The 21516-nt window shown below is 45.0% G+C and overlaps 1 protein-coding gene across 5 annotated transcripts; it reads right to left on the bottom strand.

Moving 5' to 3' along the window:
* Positions 1–11566: 11566 nt before the first annotated feature.
* On the bottom strand, positions 11567–20111 carry LOC109553862 (collectin-43). 5 transcript variants are annotated; one of them, XM_070781965.1, is made up of 8 exons: positions 19960–20105; positions 19324–19421; positions 18506–18707; positions 15699–15806; positions 15305–15376; positions 14799–14915; positions 14527–14610; positions 11567–12125 (listed from the first exon to the last, which is right to left on the bottom strand). In XM_070781965.1, exons 3-8 carry the CDS (start codon positions 18702–18704, stop codon positions 11740–11742), a joined length of 966 nt encoding a protein of 321 aa, XP_070638066.1. In that variant the 5' UTR covers positions 18705–18707; positions 19324–19421; positions 19960–20105; the 3' UTR covers positions 11567–11739. The 5 variants fall into 5 exon arrangements, with proteins under 5 accessions (XP_070638066.1, XP_070638067.1, XP_070638065.1 ...); XM_070781966.1 differs by lacking the exon at positions 19960–20105 and adding an exon at positions 19875–19893; XM_070781964.1 differs by lacking the exon at positions 19324–19421 and having other exon boundaries at positions 19960–20111.
* Positions 20112–21516: the final 1405 nt, after the last annotated feature.

Here is a 21516-nt window from a genome sequence, read left to right as displayed (position 1 = left end):
GAATCAGGAGAATCATGTCTTCTTGAGAGTTTAAGAATGGGTTGGTATAAAGGTACAAAGAACCCCCAACAACTGGTGGCCCAGTGGTTAGGATTCCTGGGTTTCACAGCTGTGGCCTGGGTTCAGTTCCTGGTCAGGGAGCTGAGAGCCCATAAGCAACATGGTAAAGCCAAAAAAGAAAAACAAGTTTTCTCCCCAGTGTACCCTCAGTTTGAAGTCCCTGTGACCCATAGCTTATTGGTTTCTTTCTTTTGTTTTTGGCCATGGAGCAAGGTATGGGGGATCCTAGTTCCTGACCAACAATGGAATCCATATTTCCTGCATTGCAAGCAGGAAGTCTTAACCACTGTACCACCAGGGAAGCTCCCCCAAAGAATATTGGGTACTATCTGTTTGTTCAGTTGTTTCTCAGTTGTGTCTGACTCTTTGTGACCTCTTGGACTCCAGCACGCCAGACCACCCTGTCCATCACCAACTCCCAGACTCTACTCAGACTCATGCCTGTTGAGTTCGTGGTGCCATCCAACTATCTCATCTCTGTCGTCCCCTTCTCCTCCCATCTTCAATCTTTCCCAACATCAGGGTCTTTTCTTTTTTTTTTTTTTATGTTTCAGCTGATTTTTTTTTATTTAAAAAATTTTTTTAATATAAATTTATTTTAATTGGAGGTCAATTACTTTACAATATTGTATTGGTTTTGCCATACATCAACATGAATCCGCCACAGGTATACATGTGTTCCCCATCCTGAACACCCCTCCCTCCTCCTTCCCCATACCATCTCTCTGGGTCATCTCAGTGCACCAGCCTCAAGCATCCAATATCATGCATCAAACCTGGACTGGTGATTCATTTCACATATGATATTATACATGTTTCAATGCTATTCCCCCAAATCATCCCCCCCTCTCCCTCTCCCACAGAGTCGAAAAGACTGTTCTATACATCAGTGTCTCTTTTGCTGTCTCGCATACAGGGTTATCGTTACCATCTTTCTAAATTCCATGTATATCCGTTAGTATACTGTATTGGTGATTTTCTTTCTGGCTTTCTTCACTCTATATAATAGGCTCCAGTTTCATCCACCTCATTAGAACTGATTCAAATAAATTATTTTTAATGGCTGAGTAATACTCCATTGTGTATATGTACCACTGCTTTCTTATCCATTCATCTGCTGATGGACATCTAGGTTGCTTTCATGTCCTGGTTATTATAAACAGTGCTGCAATGAACCCTGGGGTACATGTATCTCAATTCTGGTTTCCTCGGTGTGTATGCCCAGCAGTGGGATTGCTGGGTCATAAGGCAGTTATATTTCCAGTATTTTAAGGAATCTCCGCACTGTTCTCCATAGTGGTTGTACTAGTTTGAATTACCACCAACAGTGTAAGAGGGTTCCCTTTTCTTCACACCCTCTCCAGCATTTATTGCTTGTAGACTTTTGGATAGCAGCCATTCTAACTGGCATGAAATGGTACCTCATTGTAGTTTTGATTTGCATTTCTTTGATAATGAGTGTTGTTGAGCATCTTTGAATGTGTTTGTTAGCCATTTGTATGTCTTCTTTGGAGAAATGTCTATTTAGTTCTTTGGCCCATTTTTTTATTGGGTCCTTTATTTTTCTGGAATTGAGCTGTAGAAGTTGCTTGTATATTTTTGAGATTAGTTGTTTGTCAGTTGCTTCATTTACTATTATTTTCTCCCATTATGAAGGCTGTCTTTTTTCACTTTGCTTATAGTTTCCTTTGTGGTGAAGAAGCTTTTAAGTTTAATTACATCCCATTTGTTTATTTTTGCTTTTATTTCCAATATTTTGGGAGGTGGGTCAAAGAGGATCCTGCTGTGATTTATGTCAGAGAGTGTTTTCCCTATGTTCTCCTCTAGGAGTTTTATAGTTTCTGGTGTTACGTTTAGATCTTTAATCCATTTTGAGTTTATTTCTGTACATGGTGTTAGAAAGTGTTCTACTTTCATTCTTTTACAAGTGGTTGACCAGTTTTCCCTGCACCACTTGTTATAGAGATTGTTTTTAATCCATTGTATATTCTTGCCTCCTTTGTCAAAGATAAGGTGTCCATAGGTGCGTGGATTTATCTCTGGGCTTTCTATTTTGTTCCATTGATCTATATTTCTGTCTTTGTGCCAGTACCATACTGTCTTGATGACTGTGGCTTTGTAGTAGAGCCTGAAGTCAGGCATTTTGATTCCTCCAGTTCCATTCTTCTTTCTCAAGATTGCTTTGGCTATTCGAGGTTTTTTGTATCTCCATACAAATTGTGAAATTATTTGTTCTAGCTCTGTGAAAAATACCATTGGTAGCTTGATAGGGATTGCATTGGATATATAGATTGCTTTGGGTAGTATACTCATTTTCACTATATTTATTCTTCCAATCCATGAACATGGTATATTTCTCCATCTATCAGTGTCCTCTTTGATTCCTTTCACCAGTGTTTTACAGTTTGCTATTTATAGGTCTTTAGTTTCTTTAGGTAGATATATTCCTAAGTATTTTATTCTTTTTGTTGCAATGGTGAATGGAATTTTTTCCTTAATTTATTTTCTCATTATTAGTGTATAGGAATGCAAGGGATTTCTGTGTGTTGATTTTATATCCTGCAACTTTACTATAATCATTGATTAGCTCTAGTAATTTTCTGGTGGAGTCTTTAGGGTTTTCTATGTAGAGGATCATGTCATCTGCAAAGAGTGAGAGTTTTACTTCTTCTTTTCTAATTTGTATTCCTTTTATTTCTTTTTCTGCTCTGATTGCTGTGGCCAAAACTTCCAAAACTATGCTGAATAGTAGTGGTGAAAGTGGGCACACTTATCTTGTTCCTGACTTTAGAGGAAATGTTTTTAATTTTTCACCATTTAGGATAATGTTTGCTGTGGGTTTATCATATATAGCTTTTATTATGTTGAAGTATGTTCCTTATATTCCTGCTTTCTGGAGAGTATTTATCATAAATGGATGTTGAATTTTGTCAAAGGCTTTCTCTGCATCTATTGAGATAATCGTATGGTTTTTATTTTTCAATTTGTTAATGTGGTGCATTACATTGATTGATTTGTGGATATTGAAGAATCCTTGCATCCCTGGGATAAAGCCAATTGGTCATGGTGTATGATCTTTTTAGGGTCTTTTCTAATGAGTCAGTTCTTCACCTTAGATGGCCTAAGTTTGGAGTTTCACCTTCACCATCAGTCCTTCTGATGAATAATCAAGACGAGTTTTCTTTAGGATGGACTGGTTGGATCCCCTTTCAGTCCAAGGGACTCTCAAGACTCTTCTCCAACACCGCAGTTCAAAAGCATCAATTCTTCAGTGCTCATCTTTCTTTATAATCCAACTCTCACAACCATACATGACTACTGGAAAAACCATAGCTTTGACTAGATTGACCTTTGTTGGCAAAGCAATGTCTCTTCTTTTTAATATGCTGTCTAGGTTGGTCATAACTTTTCTTCCAAGCAGCAAGCATCTTTTAATTTCATGGCTGCAGTTACCATCTGCAGTGATTTTTGAGCCCATAAATATAAAGTCAGCCACTGTTTCCACTGTTTCCCCATCCATTTGCCATGAAGTGATGGGGCCATATCTTAGTTTTCTGAATGTTGAGTTTTAAGCCAACTTTTTCACTTTCTTCTTTCACTTTCATCAAGAGGCTCTTTAGTTCTTTGCTTTTTGGCCATAAGTGTGGTTTCATCTGCATATCTCAGGTTATTGATATTTCTCCTGGCAGTCTTGATCCAGCTTGTGCTTCATCCAGTCCAGCATTTCTCATGATGTACTCTGCATGTAAGTTAAATAAGCAGGGTGACAATATACAGCCTTGACAAAATCCTTTCCCAATCTGGAACCAGTCTGTTGTTCTATGTCCTGTTCTAAGTGTTGTTTCTTGACCTACATACAGATTTCTCAGGAGGCAGGTCAAGTGGTCTGGGATTCCCATCTCTTTAAGAATTGGGTACTACAACGTTTGTTAAAAACCTGATCTCTAATATGTTGCTTTACTTTATTTGCTGGTAGCCTGAATATGGCTCCCTCTAGATTAACTATTTTCTTTCTAGCTGTCTCTTTGATCACTAGATACATTATTTGTTTTCCTCTTTTACATGAAGCATTCCATTCAAAATTATTCTTCTAGTCCGTAAGCTGTCCTGTGTCAAAGCCATCTGAAACAGTAGTGCAAAAAAGGAATCCTGGTCTGAAACTCGAAATATGGGTATTATTTTATCCACAGTCCACATAGTATATACTGTTCATTATTCTCTAGTGTTGACTATAGTCATCAAGGACAACATCCTATAATCAAATTGACCCTGTTGCTTACATTCTCTACAATGTCCTCATGTGACTTCATTTTCTACTTTGAGATGAATATACAATACGGGTCCCTTCCCCATGAGTGAATGCACCAAACCAAGTTTTCCTCCATTGGTAGAAGATAGAGACATATTTATTTTTATTTAACCCTTCACATTGTATGATATAACATGCAAAAATTGTTTAGCAAAATATTTGATATAAAATATTGATTCAAAATTGCTAGCCCAGATTATCTCTTCACCTTGATTCTGAGAGATAATGAAAGAGAAATTCAAGCATACTTGGATTCTAGTTTCTGGAATGCAAAAATTTCTTTTTTTGTTTTCTACATTGAAATATACTTGACATATAGCATTGTGTATATTTCAAATGTACAACATATTAGTTTGATATATTTATATATTGTAATATGATTGCCATTGTAGTGATAATTAGCACCTCTGTCATAAAACAGTTATAATTTCTTTTTAGTGGATGGAATATTAGGTTCTAGTCTCTTAGTTTCATTACAATAGGATATTGTCTCTATTCACTAGGTATTTGATCTCTAGGACATATTTACTACCTGTTGCAAGTTTATACACTTAAAAAACATATTCTAACCCTTCTCCTTGTCATCCCCTAGTAACCATTAACTCTATTTTTGAGTTTGTTCTTGTCTAGATTCCATGTATAAGTGATATCTTAGAGTATTTGTCTTTCTCGGTCTGACTTATTTCAGGTAGCCTAATGTCCTCAAGATCCATCCATGTTATTGCAAATGGCAGTATATATTTCTTTCTCATGGCTGAATAATATTCCATTGTGCATATGGTATACCTCATCTTTTTATCAATTCATTTGTTGATGGGCTCCTATTTGTTTCTATATCTGAGCTATTAAGAAAAATGCGGTAAAACACATGAGATTGCATATATCTCTTTGAAAATCTGTTTTTATTTCCTTTTGGTGTATACCCAGAAATGGGATCGCTAGATCATAGGGTGGATCTTTTTATTTATTTATTTATTTTTGAGGATCTTTCATTTCGATTTCCATAGTAGGTGAACCGACTTGCATTCCCACAAATAGTGTACATGACAAGTTCACTTTTCTTTTCATCCTTGCCAAAACTTATCATACCTTGTCTTCTTGGCGATAGCCATTCTTAAAGGTGTGAGGTGATAGCTTATTGTGGTTTTGATCTATATTTCTCTGGTTAAGTGTCTTGAACATCTTTTCATATATCTATATCCTTTTCTGTCTTTTCTTTGGGAAAATGTCTGTTTTTTTTCCCTTTGCCTATTTTATTTTATTTTTTTTTTAAATTTTATTTTTAAACTTTACATAATTGTATTAGTTTTGCCAAACATCGAAATGAATCCACCACAGGTATACATGTGTTCCCCATCCTGAACCCTCCTCCCTCCTCCCTCCCCATACCATCCCTCTGGGTCGTCCCAGTGCACTAGCCCCAAGCATCCAGTATCGTGCATCGAACCTGGACTGGCAACTCGTTTCTTACATGATATTTTACATGTTACAATGTCATTCTCCCAAATCTTCCCACCCTCTCCCTCTCCCACAGAGTCCATAAGACTGTTCTATACATCAGTGTCTCTTTTGCTGTCTCGTACACAGGGTTATTGTTACCATCTTTCTAAATTCCATATATATGTGTTAGAATACTGTATTTATGTTTTTCCTTCTGGCTTACTTCACTCTGTATAATAGGCTCCAGTTTCATCCACCTCATTAGAACTGATTCAAATGTATTCTTTTTAATGGCTGAGTAATACTCCATTGTGTATATGTACCACAGCTTTCTTATCCATTCATCTGCTGATGGACATCTAGGTTGCTTCCATGTCTTGGCTATTATAAACAGTGCTGCGATGAACATTGGGGTACACGTGTCTCTTTCCCTTCTGGTTTCCTCAGTGTGTATGCCCAGCAGTGGGGTTGCTGGATCATAAGGCAGTTCTATTTCCAGTTTTTTAAGGAATCTCCACACTGCTCTCCATAGTGGCTGTACTAGTTTGCATTCCCACCAACAGTGTAAGAGGGTTCCCTTTTCTCCACACCCTCTCCAGCATTTATTATTTGTAGACTTTTGGATCGCAGCCATTCTGACTGGTGTGAAATGGTACCTCATAGTGGTTTTGATTTGCATTTCTCTGATAATGAGTGATGTTGAGCATCTTTTCATGTGTTTGTTAGCCATCTGTATGTCTTTTTTGGAGAAATGTCTATTTAGTTCTTTGGCCCATTTTTTGATTGGGTCGTTTATTTTTCTGGAGTTGAGCTGTAGTAGTTGCTTGTATATTTTTGAGATTAGTTGTTTGTCGGTTGTTTCATTTGCTATTATTTTCTCCCATTCTGAAGGCTGTCTTTTCACCTTGCTAATAGTTTCCTTTGATGTGCAGAAGCTTTTAAGGTTAATTAGGTCCCATTTGTTTATTTTTGCTTTTATTTCCAATATTCTGGGAGGTGGGTCATAGAGGATCCTGCTGTGATGTATGTCAGAGAGTGTTTTGCCTATGTTCTCCTCTAGGAGTTTTATAGTTTCTGGTCTTATGTTTAGATCTTTAATCCATTTTGAGTTTATTTTTGTGTATGGTGTTAGAAAGTGGTCCAGTTTCATTCTTTTACAAGTGGTTGACCAGATTTCCCAGCACCACTTGTTAAAGAGATTGTCTTTAATCCATTGTATATTCTTGCCTCCTTTGTCGAAGATAAGGTGTCCATATGTGCGTGGATTTATCTCTGGGCTTTCTATTTTATTCCATTGATCAATATTTCTGTCTTTGTGCCAGTACCATGAAACAATTCCATTCACCATTGCAACAGAAAGAATAAAATACTTAGGAATATATCTACCTAAAGAAACTAAAGACCTATATATAGAAAACTATAAAACACTGGTGAAAGAAATCAAAGAGGACACTAATAGATGGAGAAATATACCATGTTCATGGATTGGAAGAATCAATATAGTGAAAATGAGTATACTACCCAAAGCAATTTATAGATTCAACGCAATCCCTATCAAGCTACCAACAGTATTCTTCACAGAGCTAGAACAAATAATTTCACAATTTGTATGGAAATACAAAAAACCTCGAATAGCCAAAGCGATCTTGAGAAAGAAGAATGGAACTGGAGGAATCAACCTACCTGACTTCAGGCTCTACTACAAAGCCCTTTGCCTATTTTAAAATCAGATTATTAATGACTTGTATGAGCTCTTCATATGTATTGTAACTGCTATTCATGGTTTGCAAATTTTCTCCCAATGTGTAGGCTGTCTTTTCATTTAATTGTTTCCTTCGCTGTGCAGAGACTTTTAAATTTGATATAGTCACCTCGGTTTTTTTTTTTTTTTGCCTTTGTTGTTTGTGCTTTGAAGTCATATCTAAAATATCATGACCAAGATTTGATGTTGAGGAACTGCTACCCTATGTTTTCTTCCAGAAGTTTTATGGTATCAGGTCTAGTGTCTATGATTGATGTCAGTTAATGTGTTATGTGTGTGTTATAAGATAGTGGTCCAATTTCATTGTCCTGCTTGTGCTGATCCAGTTTTCTCAACACCACTAATTGAAGAGACCACCGTTTTCGCACTGGGTGTTCTTGGCTTCCTTGTCAAATATTTTGACCATAATCGGACAATTTCTTTCTAGGCTCTCTTTTCTGCTCTATTGGTCTGTGTCTATTTTTAGTCTAGAACTATACTGTTTTTATTTCTATGGCTTTGGGGAGTGTATTTTGTAATGAGGAGGTGTGATACCTCCAACTTTGTTCTTCTTTATCAGGATTGCTTTGGCTACTCAAGGTCCTTTATGGTTCCATACAAATTTTGGGACTTTTCTCTATATCTGTGAAGAATTCCATTAGAATTTTGATAGGGATAGAATTGAATCTATAGATGGTGACCGATCAGATCAGTCACTCAGTCGTGTCCGACTCTTTGTGACTTCATGAATCGCAGCACTCCAGGCCTCCCTGTCCATCACCAACTCCCGAAGTTCACACAGACTCACGTCCATTGAGTCAGTGATGCCATCCAGCCATCTCATCCTCTGTCGTCCCCTTCTCCTCTTGCCCCCAATCCCTCTCAGCATCAGAGTCTTTTCCAATGAATTAACTCTTTGCATGAGGTGGCCAAAGTACTGGAGTTTCAGCTTTAGCATCATTCCTTCCAAAGAAATCCCAGGGCTGATCTCCTTCAGAATGGACTGGTTGGATCTCCTTGCAGTCCAAGGGACTCTCAAGAGTCTTCTCCAACACCACAGTTCAAAAGCATCAATTCTTTGGCACTCAGCTTTCTTCACAGTCCAACTCTCACATCCATACATGACCACAGGAAAAACTATCGCCTTGACTAGACGAAGCTTTGTTGGCAAAGCAACGTCTCTGCTTTTGAATATGCTATCTAGGTTGGTCATAACTTTCCTTCCAAGGGGTAAGCATCTTTTAATTTCATGGCTGCAGTCACCATCTGTAGTGATTTTGGAGCCCAGAAAAATATAGTCTGACACTGTTTCCACTGTTTCCCCATCTATTTCCCATGAAGTGATGGGACCGGATGCCATGATCTTCGTTTTCTGCATGTTGAGCTTTAAGCCAACTTTTTCACTCTCCACTTTCACTTTCATCAAGAGGCTTTTTAGTTCCTCTTCACTTACTGCCATAAGGGTGGTGTCATCTGCATATCTGAGGTTTTTGTGATTTCTCCCAGCAGTCTTGATTCCAGCTTGTGTTTCTTCCAGTCCAGCGTTTCTCATGATGTACTCTGCATAGAAGTTAAATAAACAGGGTGACAATATGCAGCCTTGACGAACTCCTTTTCCTATTTGGAACCAGTCTGTTGTTCCATGTCCAGTTCTAACTGTTGCTTCCTGACCTGCGTACAAATTTCTCAAGAGGCAGATCAGGTGGTCTGGTATTCCCATCTCTTTCAGAATTTTCCACAGTTTATTGTGATTCACACAGTCAAAGGCTTTGGCATGGTCAATAAAGCAGAAATATAACTTTAAATTTATTATCTATCTCTAAATCTATGACCGTTTTAACAATATTAATTCTTTCAATCCATGAACATCATGATCTTTCCTTTTGTTTGTGCTTTTGATTTCTTTCAACAAAGTTGTATACTTTTCATTGTACAGATATTTCACTTAAGTGGTTGAATTTTTTTCTAGGCATTTTGTTGTTTTAAACTATTAAAATGGGTTAATTTCTTTTATTTTTTCAGATATTTCATTATTTTAGAAATGCTTATTTCAGTATCTTGATGGTGTTGGGAAGAGGGGTGGGGCTTGGGGGTCCTATTCAGAAAAGGCCAGAGAGGGCAGTGCCTCTGATCCCTGGGATCAAAGGAAAGAGTGGCTGGTTCCCTGTCTGGAGGAGGGGTATTCATCACCCTCTCCCATGAGCCTGTGGTTCATTCAGACCTCATTCCAATTTCTGAAGTGCAGATGTCGTTTTACATTTTTCTCTGCAGTACATTGTCAGTGTAATCAACTAAGTATACAGATGCATTGATATAAAAATTACAAGCCAAAAGTGTAAGTTCTGGGGTCAGATGACCTTTTTCATGAGTGAGTTGCAGCACCAGTGCTCCTGATCTCAGAGGGAGAGCAGTGAGTGCTCCTAAAGGGATATCTTAGTTCCCTGCCCAGGGATGGAACCTGGGTACCCTGGATGAAACCCCAGGAATCCTAGCCAACACACCACCAGGGACTAAAGGCTAGAAGCAAAGTGACTCCGGCTCTTTCCCCCATTTGAAAGCAAAAATGTTTCAAGGAGGAAAAAACTGTAAATTAGATTAAAAGTTTATTATTAGAGATATAGCACAATATATGGCAGAGCACACAGAGAAACAGGTTGTTTATTTAAGACAGAAGAAGGCAGAAATATGCCCCCAGAGAAAAAGGGTATGGTCATCCTCTCTAATAAGGGGCAGTGCAGTAGTCAGAGCTAAGTGGAGACACACACCCATGGTGGAGTGCGGGAGTCCTGAATGAGAGGGAGAGCAGTAAAGATGTGACATAAATTAACTTATATAGGATGGTCCTTCAGTGTCTTTGCTTACCTTTGGATAATTATCCTGTTAATTTCTTCACAACTGACTGGTCCATGGACCCTCCCCCAGGTGCATGTGAAACTGTTTTCTAAGATACATCCCTTCTCAGGGGCTTATGGGTGCATGTCCACACTTATTATGGGGTGGGGCCCCTCTCTTTTTGATCCCCAAGAAGCCTTCCTGAGCATGTGTAGACACGGAAGTCTTTGTTGAACTCAGGAGTGGGCACCTTATCTCTTTGCTTTAGCAGAGCTCAGCTTTGGCCACTAGCTTTGTCCTTGGATGTCTAGGTGAGAATAAAGCTTGAATTTTACTCGACTTGACAAACACCAGGTGTCAGTCCCAGAGGCACCCTGTGTCCTGGCTTACTAAGTGCAGTTTCCCTTCCGCTCTGTGTCTTGGTTTCCATGTCTGTAAAATGAGAAGGGTTTGACTAGATTATCCCGGAGGCAGAGTGAAGATGAACATCCCTTGTACTTCAAGGCAGGAAGAGGTTGGGGAATGAGTCAAACATGGTTGGACACCCACTCTGCCTGAAACGTCAGAAGGGATTAGGATTGTGCATGGTACATTCTCTGATGAGCCATCCACAGTCACATTGTCATGGGAAGAAAGAGATCCTGGGCTGTCAAGGTCAAGGGTGAGGGTAGACTACTGGGTTTAAATCCACTCAATCTGGCCAGAGAAGCTGGAGCTTCCCTCCACTGTGACCTCCAAGGTTGCCTTGGTGAGAGGAGTCTGGGGTTTGGAGGGAGGTCCAAACCGGGCTCTACCTGGGGGAGGCATCAATAGAAGGAATTTGAAACCATGGGAGAGAATGAGCCCAAGCCTAGAGTGAGTGCAAGGAGAGAAGGGAGCCAGAGCTGAGGATCCTGCTCCCCCTCTGTGGAGTGTCCAGGAAGGAGGAGAGACAAGTGAAAGAGACTGAAGGATAAGAAGATTGAAGGCAGGAGAGGAAGGGGAAGGAGGAGGCAGTGACCATTGGGGTCATATGTGGCCGATGGTTGGTGGAGATGGATGGCTAGACATCTATCTTGGTGAGGCAGGGGCACTGAATTTTTCAACAGGGGAGACTTGGAGACCTCCTTTTAGCCCTTGCCCCAGGAAAAGCAGGCTGCGCCGCCCCCCCCCCCCCTTTTTTTTTCTGTGACAAGACTTCCAAGTGTGAAGACAGTTTAGAACTTTATTCTGAGGAAGGAGTTCCATAGGAGGCCTGCCTTCTGGCCTCATCCTGTGGCTCAGTGAGGAAGCTGTGAGCACCAGAGGGTCACCTTTTTATAGGGATGTTGGCAGCTCACAACCCTGGCATTCTGAGCCCCCTTCCTCCCCGGGGGGCTCAGAACTCACAGATCACGAGGCGCTCCTCCCTGCATTCTATGTCATTCCAATTGCCATCGGAATAGATCTCAAGACAGTTCTCTGGGCCTTCGTCTTTTGCCCTATTGTTGGGCTCCCCGGGGGCCCAGTTGGAATAGTCCAGTGACCCCCCCGTTGGGTAGGTGAACTTGCCCTCTTTGGAGATGTCATTCATGCTCAGGTAAGCATGCTTGTTCTTGGCTCTGACCAGCTGTGTCACGGCCTCGTTCTCGGCTGAAGAGCGTGGGGAGGCCAGCTGTCCCTTAGCCTCTCTGCAGAGCTGCTCTGCATCCGAATATGACTTTACAGCACCTGCCGTCTTGAAGATCTTCTCCCCGACAGCCTGGCCATCAGGGAAGAGCACCGCTAGGGGAAGAGGAGAGTCAGGCTGGGGATGTGCAGCAGCTAGACCTTGTGCTTCAACTGGAGTCCCAGGCTCCCACGAGGGTACCAGGGCACCAGATAGAACAAAAGCAAGGCACTTAGCTCCCAAGCATCCATCATGCAAGAGGTGAGGACCCTGGAAATCAGGGGCTTATGCAAAGGACCAAAGTCACCCAACTGTCAAATGTAGATGAGAATCAGACCTTGTTGGAGGTGATACTAAAGCTCCCACATGCACTTTCTGTTCTTCCCCGTGCTGTTCACGAGAATCCAGCATTTTAATTACTGTGTAAATAGGAAGGACGTTGGCAGGGAAATGACACTGTAGAGTCCAGGGCAGTTCCTGAGAGTGTGGAAAACACCAAACAGGTGGCTCACTCTCACCCTTGCATGATGACTGGGCATGAGGAGTTGTCTGAGCCATTCTGTGCTGTGTGAAGGGGTGAGGAGAAAGGGGAGGACAGAGGTGCATCTGAGAGCAGCCAAGTGCTGACCTCTGCACTGGGGGCAGTCCAGTGTTGGCTTCCATATGCTCGCAGGTGAACCTATGGCCAGTCAGCCTCCCTGGATCACTGAGCAGGGGATGATGGCATCTGAGAGCTCTATGCGGGGGCGGGAGGGCAGAGTGGGATCAGCTTTGGAGAGAGCCCTGTCTGGGCTTCAGAAAGTCATGTGTTCAGCCCTACCCTGGCAATGACAGGCCAGGTGACAAGGGAAAGTCACTTCTCTTTTCAGAGTCTAATCTCATATTTCTAAGGAAAAGGTACACTGCAAAACAGCATCCCCGATGTGACGTGTTAAGTATCTCTTTTTCTTCCATCCCATCCACACCCCTCTGACTTCCAGGGTCTGCATGGATATCTTCAGGGCTCCTAAGAGGGCTCACTGGGCTGGTTCTGAATCCAGGCTGCACCCTGATCCACTGCCCTGTTCCTCTGAGTAGCTTCAACAAGCAATCGGAGACCAGATTTTCCACGTATTCAGGATGGCGCCGAGACAGCCCCAGACAAGGTCAGTGCAAGCTTGTGTGCCATGATTGGTTTATGTCCCATGCATCTGGGTGGGTATGTGTGTGCATGCATGAATACATCCATGTGTCCATCTGAAGGTACATGGGCTGACTCAAGGTCCATCTGGATGGGTGTGCATATGTGTGCATGTGCGCTCATGTATGTAGATGGTGTGGACTGAGTGATGGTGTTTAGGTACACACAGGTGGCCAGCACATATGCCCAAGTTCACCTTTGTTTATATCAGTCTGCATGAAGGGTTAGTTTTTTAGTCATACTCAACTCTTTTTGACCCCATGTACTGAAGCCCACCAGGGACTTCTGTCCATGAGATTTTCCAGGCTAGGATATTGGAGTGGTTTGCCATTTCCATTCCAGGAGATCTTCCCGACCCAGAGATCAAACCCAGGTCTCTTGCAATGCAGGCAGATTCTTTACCAGCTGAGCTACCAGGGAATGAGGTAGTAAATAGATATGTAAATATGATTGTGCAAGAAGGAAGACATAAACTGCTGAGAATTCTCATCCCACTACTTCAGTACTTAGTTGGCTTGAGTTCTTAGGAGCCAACCCTATGTCTCACCCAATCAGGCCCCTTAATGCTCTGCTTCTTCAGAAAACTCTTCCTTTTCTTGGATCAGTCAGGTTTGATAAGTGATGTGCATTCAACGCTGTCATCAGGGAGAGGAGAGAAGGAGGAGGGGTAGTTGATGGAGTGTCCCAAAGACGCAGGGCACTCAGGTCTGTGCTCTAGGAGGCCTCAGCCTGATTAGGATCCAGGCTTAGGGAAGATCCTCTGCTTTAAACTCCACAAGAGGTGCAGGAGAGTCCAGCACTGGCCAGAGACTGGAGGCAGCCTATTCCTTCCAGACCCAGGGACATCTTTAGGGTAAGATACTTGGGGGCCACACACCAAGGATAGGTCCCCAGCAGCCTTGAACCCCACGGGCAGCATCCCACCCCCACTCTCAGGATCATGCTGGATTCTCTGCTGCTATGGACTGTGCAGCTTCTTCTCTGGGCATTTGCATACCTGGCCCCACAGAGGGAAGAAATGCATCCTGGGTTGGGTGTCCCTTTATATGTCCTAGGAACCTGCCCAGGGTGGGCTGTAGTAAAGGTCTGCTGACTGGTGACATGGACCATGTCCTCCTCCTTGTCCCGTGTGTCTGCTTGAGCTTCTGGAGCACGTGGGGAACAGCTCTGTCCCAAACTTGTCCTTAGCCCCGCTCCTGCCCCAGATCTAGGTCCAGTCCCAGTCATGGTCCCAGGAAGTCCAATTTAGACCCAAGCCCAGTGAACTCCAAGCCAAGCCCAGACTCAGTCTGAGGCCTGCCTTCAGTGGCAGCTCAGGGTCGGGTTCAGGAGCTCACCTTTCCTGTACTGAGTGACTATGTTCTGGAGGCGTTGAACTTCTCCCTCTAAGTTTCTCATCCGCTGCCTTAGAGTATCAACCTCTGCAGGAGAGAGAGGCCAAGTGAAGACAGATCCAGCGCTGCCTGGGGTCACTCAGAGCCCAGAGCTCAGGAAAGGGTGACGCATCTTGGGGGTGGGATAAGGACGTGGGATGCATGAGAGGAGATGCTGAACTGAAGAGGGCCTGCTGGCCCCTCCACACCCACTAGAGCCCCCAGACCTTTCTTACCTAGGACTGAAGTCTCCCCCTTTGCTCCTTTTTCTCCAGGATCACCTCTGTCTCCCTTCAGTCCTGGGGGACCCATGGCACCTGAAGGTCCCTGTGGACCGATGGCTCCACCAGGCCCTGGGATCAGAAAAGAATTGTTGTGTGAGTTCTGGGCACACTTTCCTGCAATTTTCACCTCCCCCAGTACATGGACTGTCATATCCTCAGCAGTATGCCCTCCCTCTTTACAAATGGCCCTCAGTGCCTGGATCCTCTGCGTGCATCCTCTCTGTACACTGACTGTCCCTTAACCCAACAACCAGCCTTCCCTGAACACAAATAGTCCCTGCTGCTCACATCACCCTCTCCCTGGAGACAGACAGTTCCCAGAGCCCAAAGCTGGCTCTCTCCCTGGAATGCCAGCTCTGACCTGGAGGGTGGTGGTGGTAGGCACAGGGGAACATGAGCCCATCCCCATGTCCATTGCTCAACTGCCGCCCCAGCACTTCCAGGGACTCCGGGCTCACCAGGGGTACCTCTCTCTCCTTTGAGACCTGTGGGGCCTGGGGAGCCGGGCATGCCTGGGGCACCCACTCCTCCTGAGGAAGGAACACATTGGAGAAACATGGCTGAGAGTGCGCTCGGCAGATACCATTTCCTCAGCAGTTCAGGTTGACACCCACAGCTCCAGGTGAGAGAGCGACCTGGGAGACTGCTCCTGACCACCTGGTCTCCTCCAGGAACAGTATTGGGGAAATCCAGTCAGTGTAGGACTGTGGGGGGAGAGGCCCAGGCCAGGCCTACCAGGCGCGGAGGTTCCAGGCTTCTTCAGGCTCTGTGCACATACCTTGGTCCCCACCACGGCTGCCAACATCACCCCTCCCTTCTCCCTCCTTCACCGGCCACATACCACCCTCCTACCTTCGGGCCCAGGTTCTCCTTTGGGGCCTGGTGTGCCTGGAGGTCCCATGCTCCCCTGCCTCCCTGAGGGGCCCTCTCTTCCAGCTGGTCCAGGCATACCTGGAGGCCCTGGGAAAAAGGACCAGCCTAGTCAGTGACACTGAATCTCCTTGGAAGTGGAGTGCATAAAAGATGAGGCTAAAAGATCTTTAGCCTCCTCCTAAAGATATTGTCCCCTGAGAAGCTCCAGTCTTCCCTGAAATAACCCCATGGAGATTGAAGGCAGGAGCAGAACGTGATGACAGAGAAGGGGATGGTTTGATGGCATCACCACCTCAAGGGACATGAGTTTGAGCAAACTCCAGGAAATAATGTAGAACAGGGAATCCTGGCATGTTGCAGTCCATGGGGTTACAAAGAGTCAGACGGGGACTGAGTGACTGAAATACAAGAAGTGTACTTAAATGCCTTATCTCCTGGCCATTTACATTCATTTATTCCACAAGTACTCACTGAGATTCTACTACATACCAGGTGCTGTCATGGGATTCTTTGTGGGAAAAACAAACAAACAAACAAAAAAACAGATAAAATCCCTTCCTCATGGAGCTTAAACAACTATGTAGAAATACTTAACCAAAAGGAAACTGTTTAACATGATAATCAGATCAGAATAAGTGCTACAGAGGTAAATTGAAGCCTAGAGAATTGGTGGGGGTGTCTTCCAAATAGGATGGCCAGAGAGGGAGTCTATGAGTGAAGCTGTGATGGGGGTGAGGAGTGAGCCATGGGGATGTGTATGGACTGAGCAAGGACAGGGCCCTGGGGAGGCAGGGGGATGTGCGTGCTCAGGGACCAAGAAGGAGCCAGTGTGGTCAGAGTCCAGGGAGTGTGGGAGGAGGGGAAGGAAATGAGCTCAGAGAGATCAGCAGAGCTGGGTGGTGGGAATGCTATGGGGTGTGAGGTTTTACTCCCAGGGGAGAATTGTCCCCCTGGACAGACTCTCTCACTGAATCCTTCTGGGCAGGAATCTCAGAGGCACTGAGGAAAGAAGGAATTGTCCCTGGAAATACAGCCCCCCAAGCAGGGCCCAGGTGTTATTGGCCCTGCACGACACGTCTGGGGCATCACCAAGTGACCCAGCCCCACCCTCTATCTCTGCTCAGGGGTCTGTCCTCTCAGGCCCATCTTGTCCTTTCCATCAGGTTCTTGGGAACATGTGTGTCAGAATCTGTGGGGCAGGTTGTCCCCAGTGCAGACTCTGGCCCCACCCAGCCCTACTGGTCAGGATCTGAGGATGCTCGGATCTCCAGGAAATTCTCAGACCTGTCACCGTTGAAGGATGACAGTGCCTGGATCTGGGGAGCCAGTGTGGAGCCTGGTCTTGGCCCGACTGTGCACTGTTCTCTCTCCAAGCACCAACCCAAAGCCAGGCTTGGAACGCACAAAAAGGGAGGTCTGGGGTACATCATGCAGCTGAGAGCCACTGTAGGAAAAGTCTCTACCCCACCCCCTGCCCTGTGATTCAATTCAGGACACTCTGGGAGCTAGAGAATGCTAGTACCTTGAATACCACCCCACTATTGAGTTCACTTCTAGGCAGCCTTATTAAGGCCCAGTTCATTCATGTTGGAAGCTACTTTCTGTCTGTAAAGGACAGACAGATACTTACAAAGACTGGGGTGTGTAGGAACCAGCAACAAAGATCCTGCAAATGTTGCTCATTTCCTTCTTCCCCAACCAAAATACAAACTAGAGAAAGTTCAAAGATCTCAGTTGATCCCCCCCACAGCCCTGGTTCAGTGCCACGGTGGTGCCCTTATCCTTGTTGCTGGTTCATTGAATTCTCTCTTCTTGCCAGTAACACCCAGATCTTCTCCTGTGGGGCAGTGTTTCTCAGACACTTCCCTTAATAAGCAGTATCTTGGGAAACCTCAGGAGAATCCACCTGATTGCTGATTACAGCAAGAGGATGCAACATTATCCTAAAGCCTCACCAAAAAAAATAATAATAATAATAATAATAAATGTGGTGGTGGGGGAAGGCTTGGCTCAACTATTTGTCACTGTATGGTCATATTATTTCCATCCAAAGATGAGCAAATTGAGACTCAGAAACACTGAGTGACTTTTCCCTAGGGGACTGTTGTTGAAACAGAGCTAGTAGACAAGCACAGATGTGTCTGAAAAAGAAACTCATGTCCTTTTCGCCTTCCAGGTTGGGTTTCACTTAGCATCTTTGTGTCACAGTTGTCTTCCCTGTCAAATGTGATTAATGCATCACTTGTTAGAGTTTTGGTGGGATTAAATAAACTACTCAAGGGAACTCCTAAGCACAGGGCTGGACTGTGAAATATAAGCTTCCTTTCTTTCCCTCTGTAATATATTTAGGGAAAATCCTTTTATTCAGGCTTGCTTATGGGGCTACAGTGTCTCAGCCTTTCCCACCCATCATGGAGTAGAGCTTAATTAAATATTAAAAATCTTTAACATCATGCAGAGGCACTATTCCAAATGGACTGTAGTTAAGTTCTAGAGCAGACGACTCCAAATACCAGTCATTTACTCTTTGTGCATTTGGGGCTGGTGGGAGTCAGAAGATTCAAGGGGAGGAATAAGGACAGCTGATGATGAAGCTGGAGGCTCAGGGCAGCCAGTCTTAGTGAACCAGTAAAGCCGTGTTTTAGGTGGGCTCAAAATCTGGGTGAAACCCACCCATTGAGGAAGAAGATTATCTATAAGGCTTCACCCGCAGAGGACTCAGTTTCTGGCTTGGTTACAAGTGCCCACCCCTTCCCACCAAGACAGGCCCATGGTCCCAGATCTACCTGGATCCCCCTTCTCTCCCTGGGGGCCTTCTTTCCCATCTCGTCCATCATGACCACGAAGGCTATCTGCTGGTGGAGCACACACAACCAGGGTGCAGGGATCAGTGAGGGTTTTCTCAGAATAGACATCCATTTCTTCGCCCAGGAAACTCTGGGACTGTGTGAGCAGGAGCAATATGGAGAGAGGGAGGGGAAGCATGTCCTAGGCAGAGGAATACAAAGAGGGGCTGCTCTTGGTCCAAAGATGAGGATTAGGGCTGGCCCAGCTCCTTGAGATCAGGAGAAGCCCTTCCCTCATCTCCTCTCCCATCCTCTGGAGACAAGAGCAGCAGGGCTCCGAAAGCAGTTTACGGAAAGTTAGGATAAGGTCTGGCCAGGGAGGACATGAGTGGACCAGCTGGGCCTCTGACCTGGTCTGCCAGCAGCATGAACCTACTCTCAGATGCTCTGTGTCATCCCTTTTTGGGCTTGTCATCCTTGCCAGGGGCACTGTGACCAGGATGTAGAATTCCTCACTGAGGTCATTGTCACACCAGGGGGGACTCACTGAGGGCCCTCGGGTGGGACCTGTCCCCTCTCTGGACCTGCTTATCCTTTTCTGTATCAGTAAGGTGGTTGACTTAGCTGTGACAAGGCAGACTTGTTTCCTCTCACTTGCTATTCTGGATAGACTAGTATTGGAGGTCTGCAGTGCTGTCTGAAGAAAAGCCAGCGTCCTAAACTGGGTGAGGTCTGTCCTGAGGACAGGATGGGTGCATGACTGTGTGTTTACCAGGGTTTGTCATCCCTGAGCTCCACGAGAAAAGTCCCTGGCATACCTAGAGTCTGTCCAGACTTCCAAGAGGAGTTGGGCCAGCGGCCTTATGGAGGAAGGGACATGTGAGACGCACAGTTAGCGGAAGGCTGGCTTCAGGGGCTGAAAGAGCAGATGTCCAATAGAGCTTCCAATTACCATCAGAAAGGGACTGAGGAGCTAAGTGAGATCAGGGGTGGGTACAGGACATGGCTCAGTCCCACTGTTGGGCTTCTTTCTTCTCTGAGGCAGAAACTGTAAAGCTTTGACCATGGAAAGGGCTCATGGGCATTGGAAAGACTTGAAAGAAAGCCTGAGTGACCTGTGCAAAAAAAGACAGAGGGCCACTGGCTGGCTGAGGTAGTGGGAGGAAAGGGGCTTTCTGAACAGAGAAGTGCCTCCTTCCAAGAGAACGATGAATTGCATTTACCATGGGGACAATGGCATCAGAGATCTGGTTGGATGTCACATCCAACTCTCCCCTTCTCCCAGCCCAGGAAACACATCTCCCACCAGACAAAAGGAACACAGTGCAGAGCATCCATTACTACCTTGTACCCCACCTCCAACACTCACCCTCCTGGACTGGAACAGCTGTACAGACCCTGCCTTCCTCAGCACCAGTAGGATAAAGCGCCCATTCAGGCAGGAAGATACTCACAGGACACAGGAAAGCAAGTTGAGAGGCTAGGACAGAGACACTCACAGTTGCGTCCTCTAGGGTTTCAGAACCTCCACACAAATTGAAGTTCCTCAGCCAATATTGAGTATTTATACCTGTGCTGTAACCTGAGGTTCCAGTGCCAGTTTCCAGAGAAAAGATTGACAAATTTTGGCTTGTTGACTCAGTCAATTCGCCCCCACCTGGATTCTGGACATTTGCCGCTGATGTTCATGACTCAAAACACACATTAGAGTTCAAAGAGCACCTTCAGCCCAGGATCTCATGGGTTCCTCACTGCAGCCCTGAGAGTTTAGTGGCAGCACCAGTGTCTGTGTTTCACGGATGTCCAGGAATCCAAGGTCCAGAGAAGACCAGCAAGTTGCACAATCATCTAGAGTTCTTGCAAAAGCAGCCTGCCTCTGCAGAGTCCAAGAAACAGCACCTGCTGTGCCCATTTCTCTTCCTTCTCATCTCAACATGAGTGCTCAGACACTAGCAAAGAGCTGGGAGCTGCCTGGCAGGTCTGAGCAGGAGTGGGGCAGGTAGAGGGGCTGCTGAGGCAACAGCCTGTGGGGGGCAGTGTCTGGGGGAGCTGCCACCCAACAGGGGTCACTCTTTTGCTTTCTCCTGTATTTAGGGCAGCCCTCCACGTGCCTTTTATAGAATTGTTGTTGTTCAGTGGTTAAGTTGTGTCTGACTCTTTGTGACCCCGTGGACTTCAGCATGCCAGGCTTCCCTCAGTTCAGTTCAGTTGCTCAAGTCGTGTCCAACTCTTGGACCCCATGGACTGCAGCGAGCCAGGCTTCCTTGTCCATCACCAATTCCCGGAGCTTACTCAACTCATTTCCATCGAATGGGGGATGCATTCAACCATCTCATCCTCTGTTGTCCCATTTTCCTCCTGCCTTCAATCTTTTCCAGAATCAGGATCTTTTCAAATGAGTTAGTTTTTTGCATCAGGTGGCCAAAGTATTGGAGCCATCCTCCCTTAACTTGATTGCCCTAATCTCTCCACTGTTTTAGCCAGTGTTTCTCCATGATGTGGCCCTAGTGGCCAGTTCAGATCCCCAAGCTGCTGATACATTGTTGTAACCATCGCAGGGCAACTCTCATTCCTGGTGACTGTGGGCTAGTTGTTGGCATCTCTGCTTGCCTGTAGTTCCCTGTGACTTATTTCTTCCATCAACCCTTCCCTTAGAGAGAACTGGCCTCTCTTGGAATGTGAAGTCACACAAAGGAAACACCACATCTGTGCTATAATGGGGTCCAAGGGCATGGACTGGACCCCATTATAGGGGGTCCCCAAAAGGCAAGTGGAGGGCTGCCCTAGATACAGCAGAAAGCAAAAGAGTGACCCCTGTTGGGTGGCAGCTCCCCCAAACACTGCCCCCCACAGGCTGTTGCCTCAGCAGCCCCTCTACCTGCCCCACTCCTGCTCATAGAGTGGGGAAGGGTTCTATGGTCTCTTCCCAGGTCTGCACATCAGCAACCCCAGGTCTCCAGCCTCCCTTTTGGCCACCTCATTGGATGTGCTGACCTGCTTCTGGGCTTTGA

The sequence above is a fragment of the Bos indicus genome, chromosome 28 (assembly GCF_029378745.1).
Source record: "Bos indicus isolate NIAB-ARS_2022 breed Sahiwal x Tharparkar chromosome 28, NIAB-ARS_B.indTharparkar_mat_pri_1.0, whole genome shotgun sequence".
NCBI classification, from domain to species: Eukaryota; Metazoa; Chordata; class Mammalia; order Artiodactyla; family Bovidae; genus Bos; species Bos indicus.
This window is presented reverse-complemented; position numbering and strand designations above follow the sequence as displayed.

Excerpts from the sequence above, each read along its gene's own strand:
- LOC109553862 (XM_070781964.1), bottom strand. The coding sequence starts at position 18,704 with ATGCTTCCCCTCCCTCTCTCCATATTGCTCCTGCTCACACAGTCCCAG. Across the intron at positions 15,807-18,505 it reads GGGAGAGAAGGGGGATCCAG|GGCCTCCAGGTATGCCTGGA; the intron begins GTAGATCTGGGA and ends CCTTTTTCCCAG. Across the intron at positions 12,126-14,526 it reads AGTCACTCAGTACAGGAAAG|CGGTGCTCTTCCCTGATGGC; the intron begins GTGAGCTCCTGA and ends CTCTTCCCCTAG.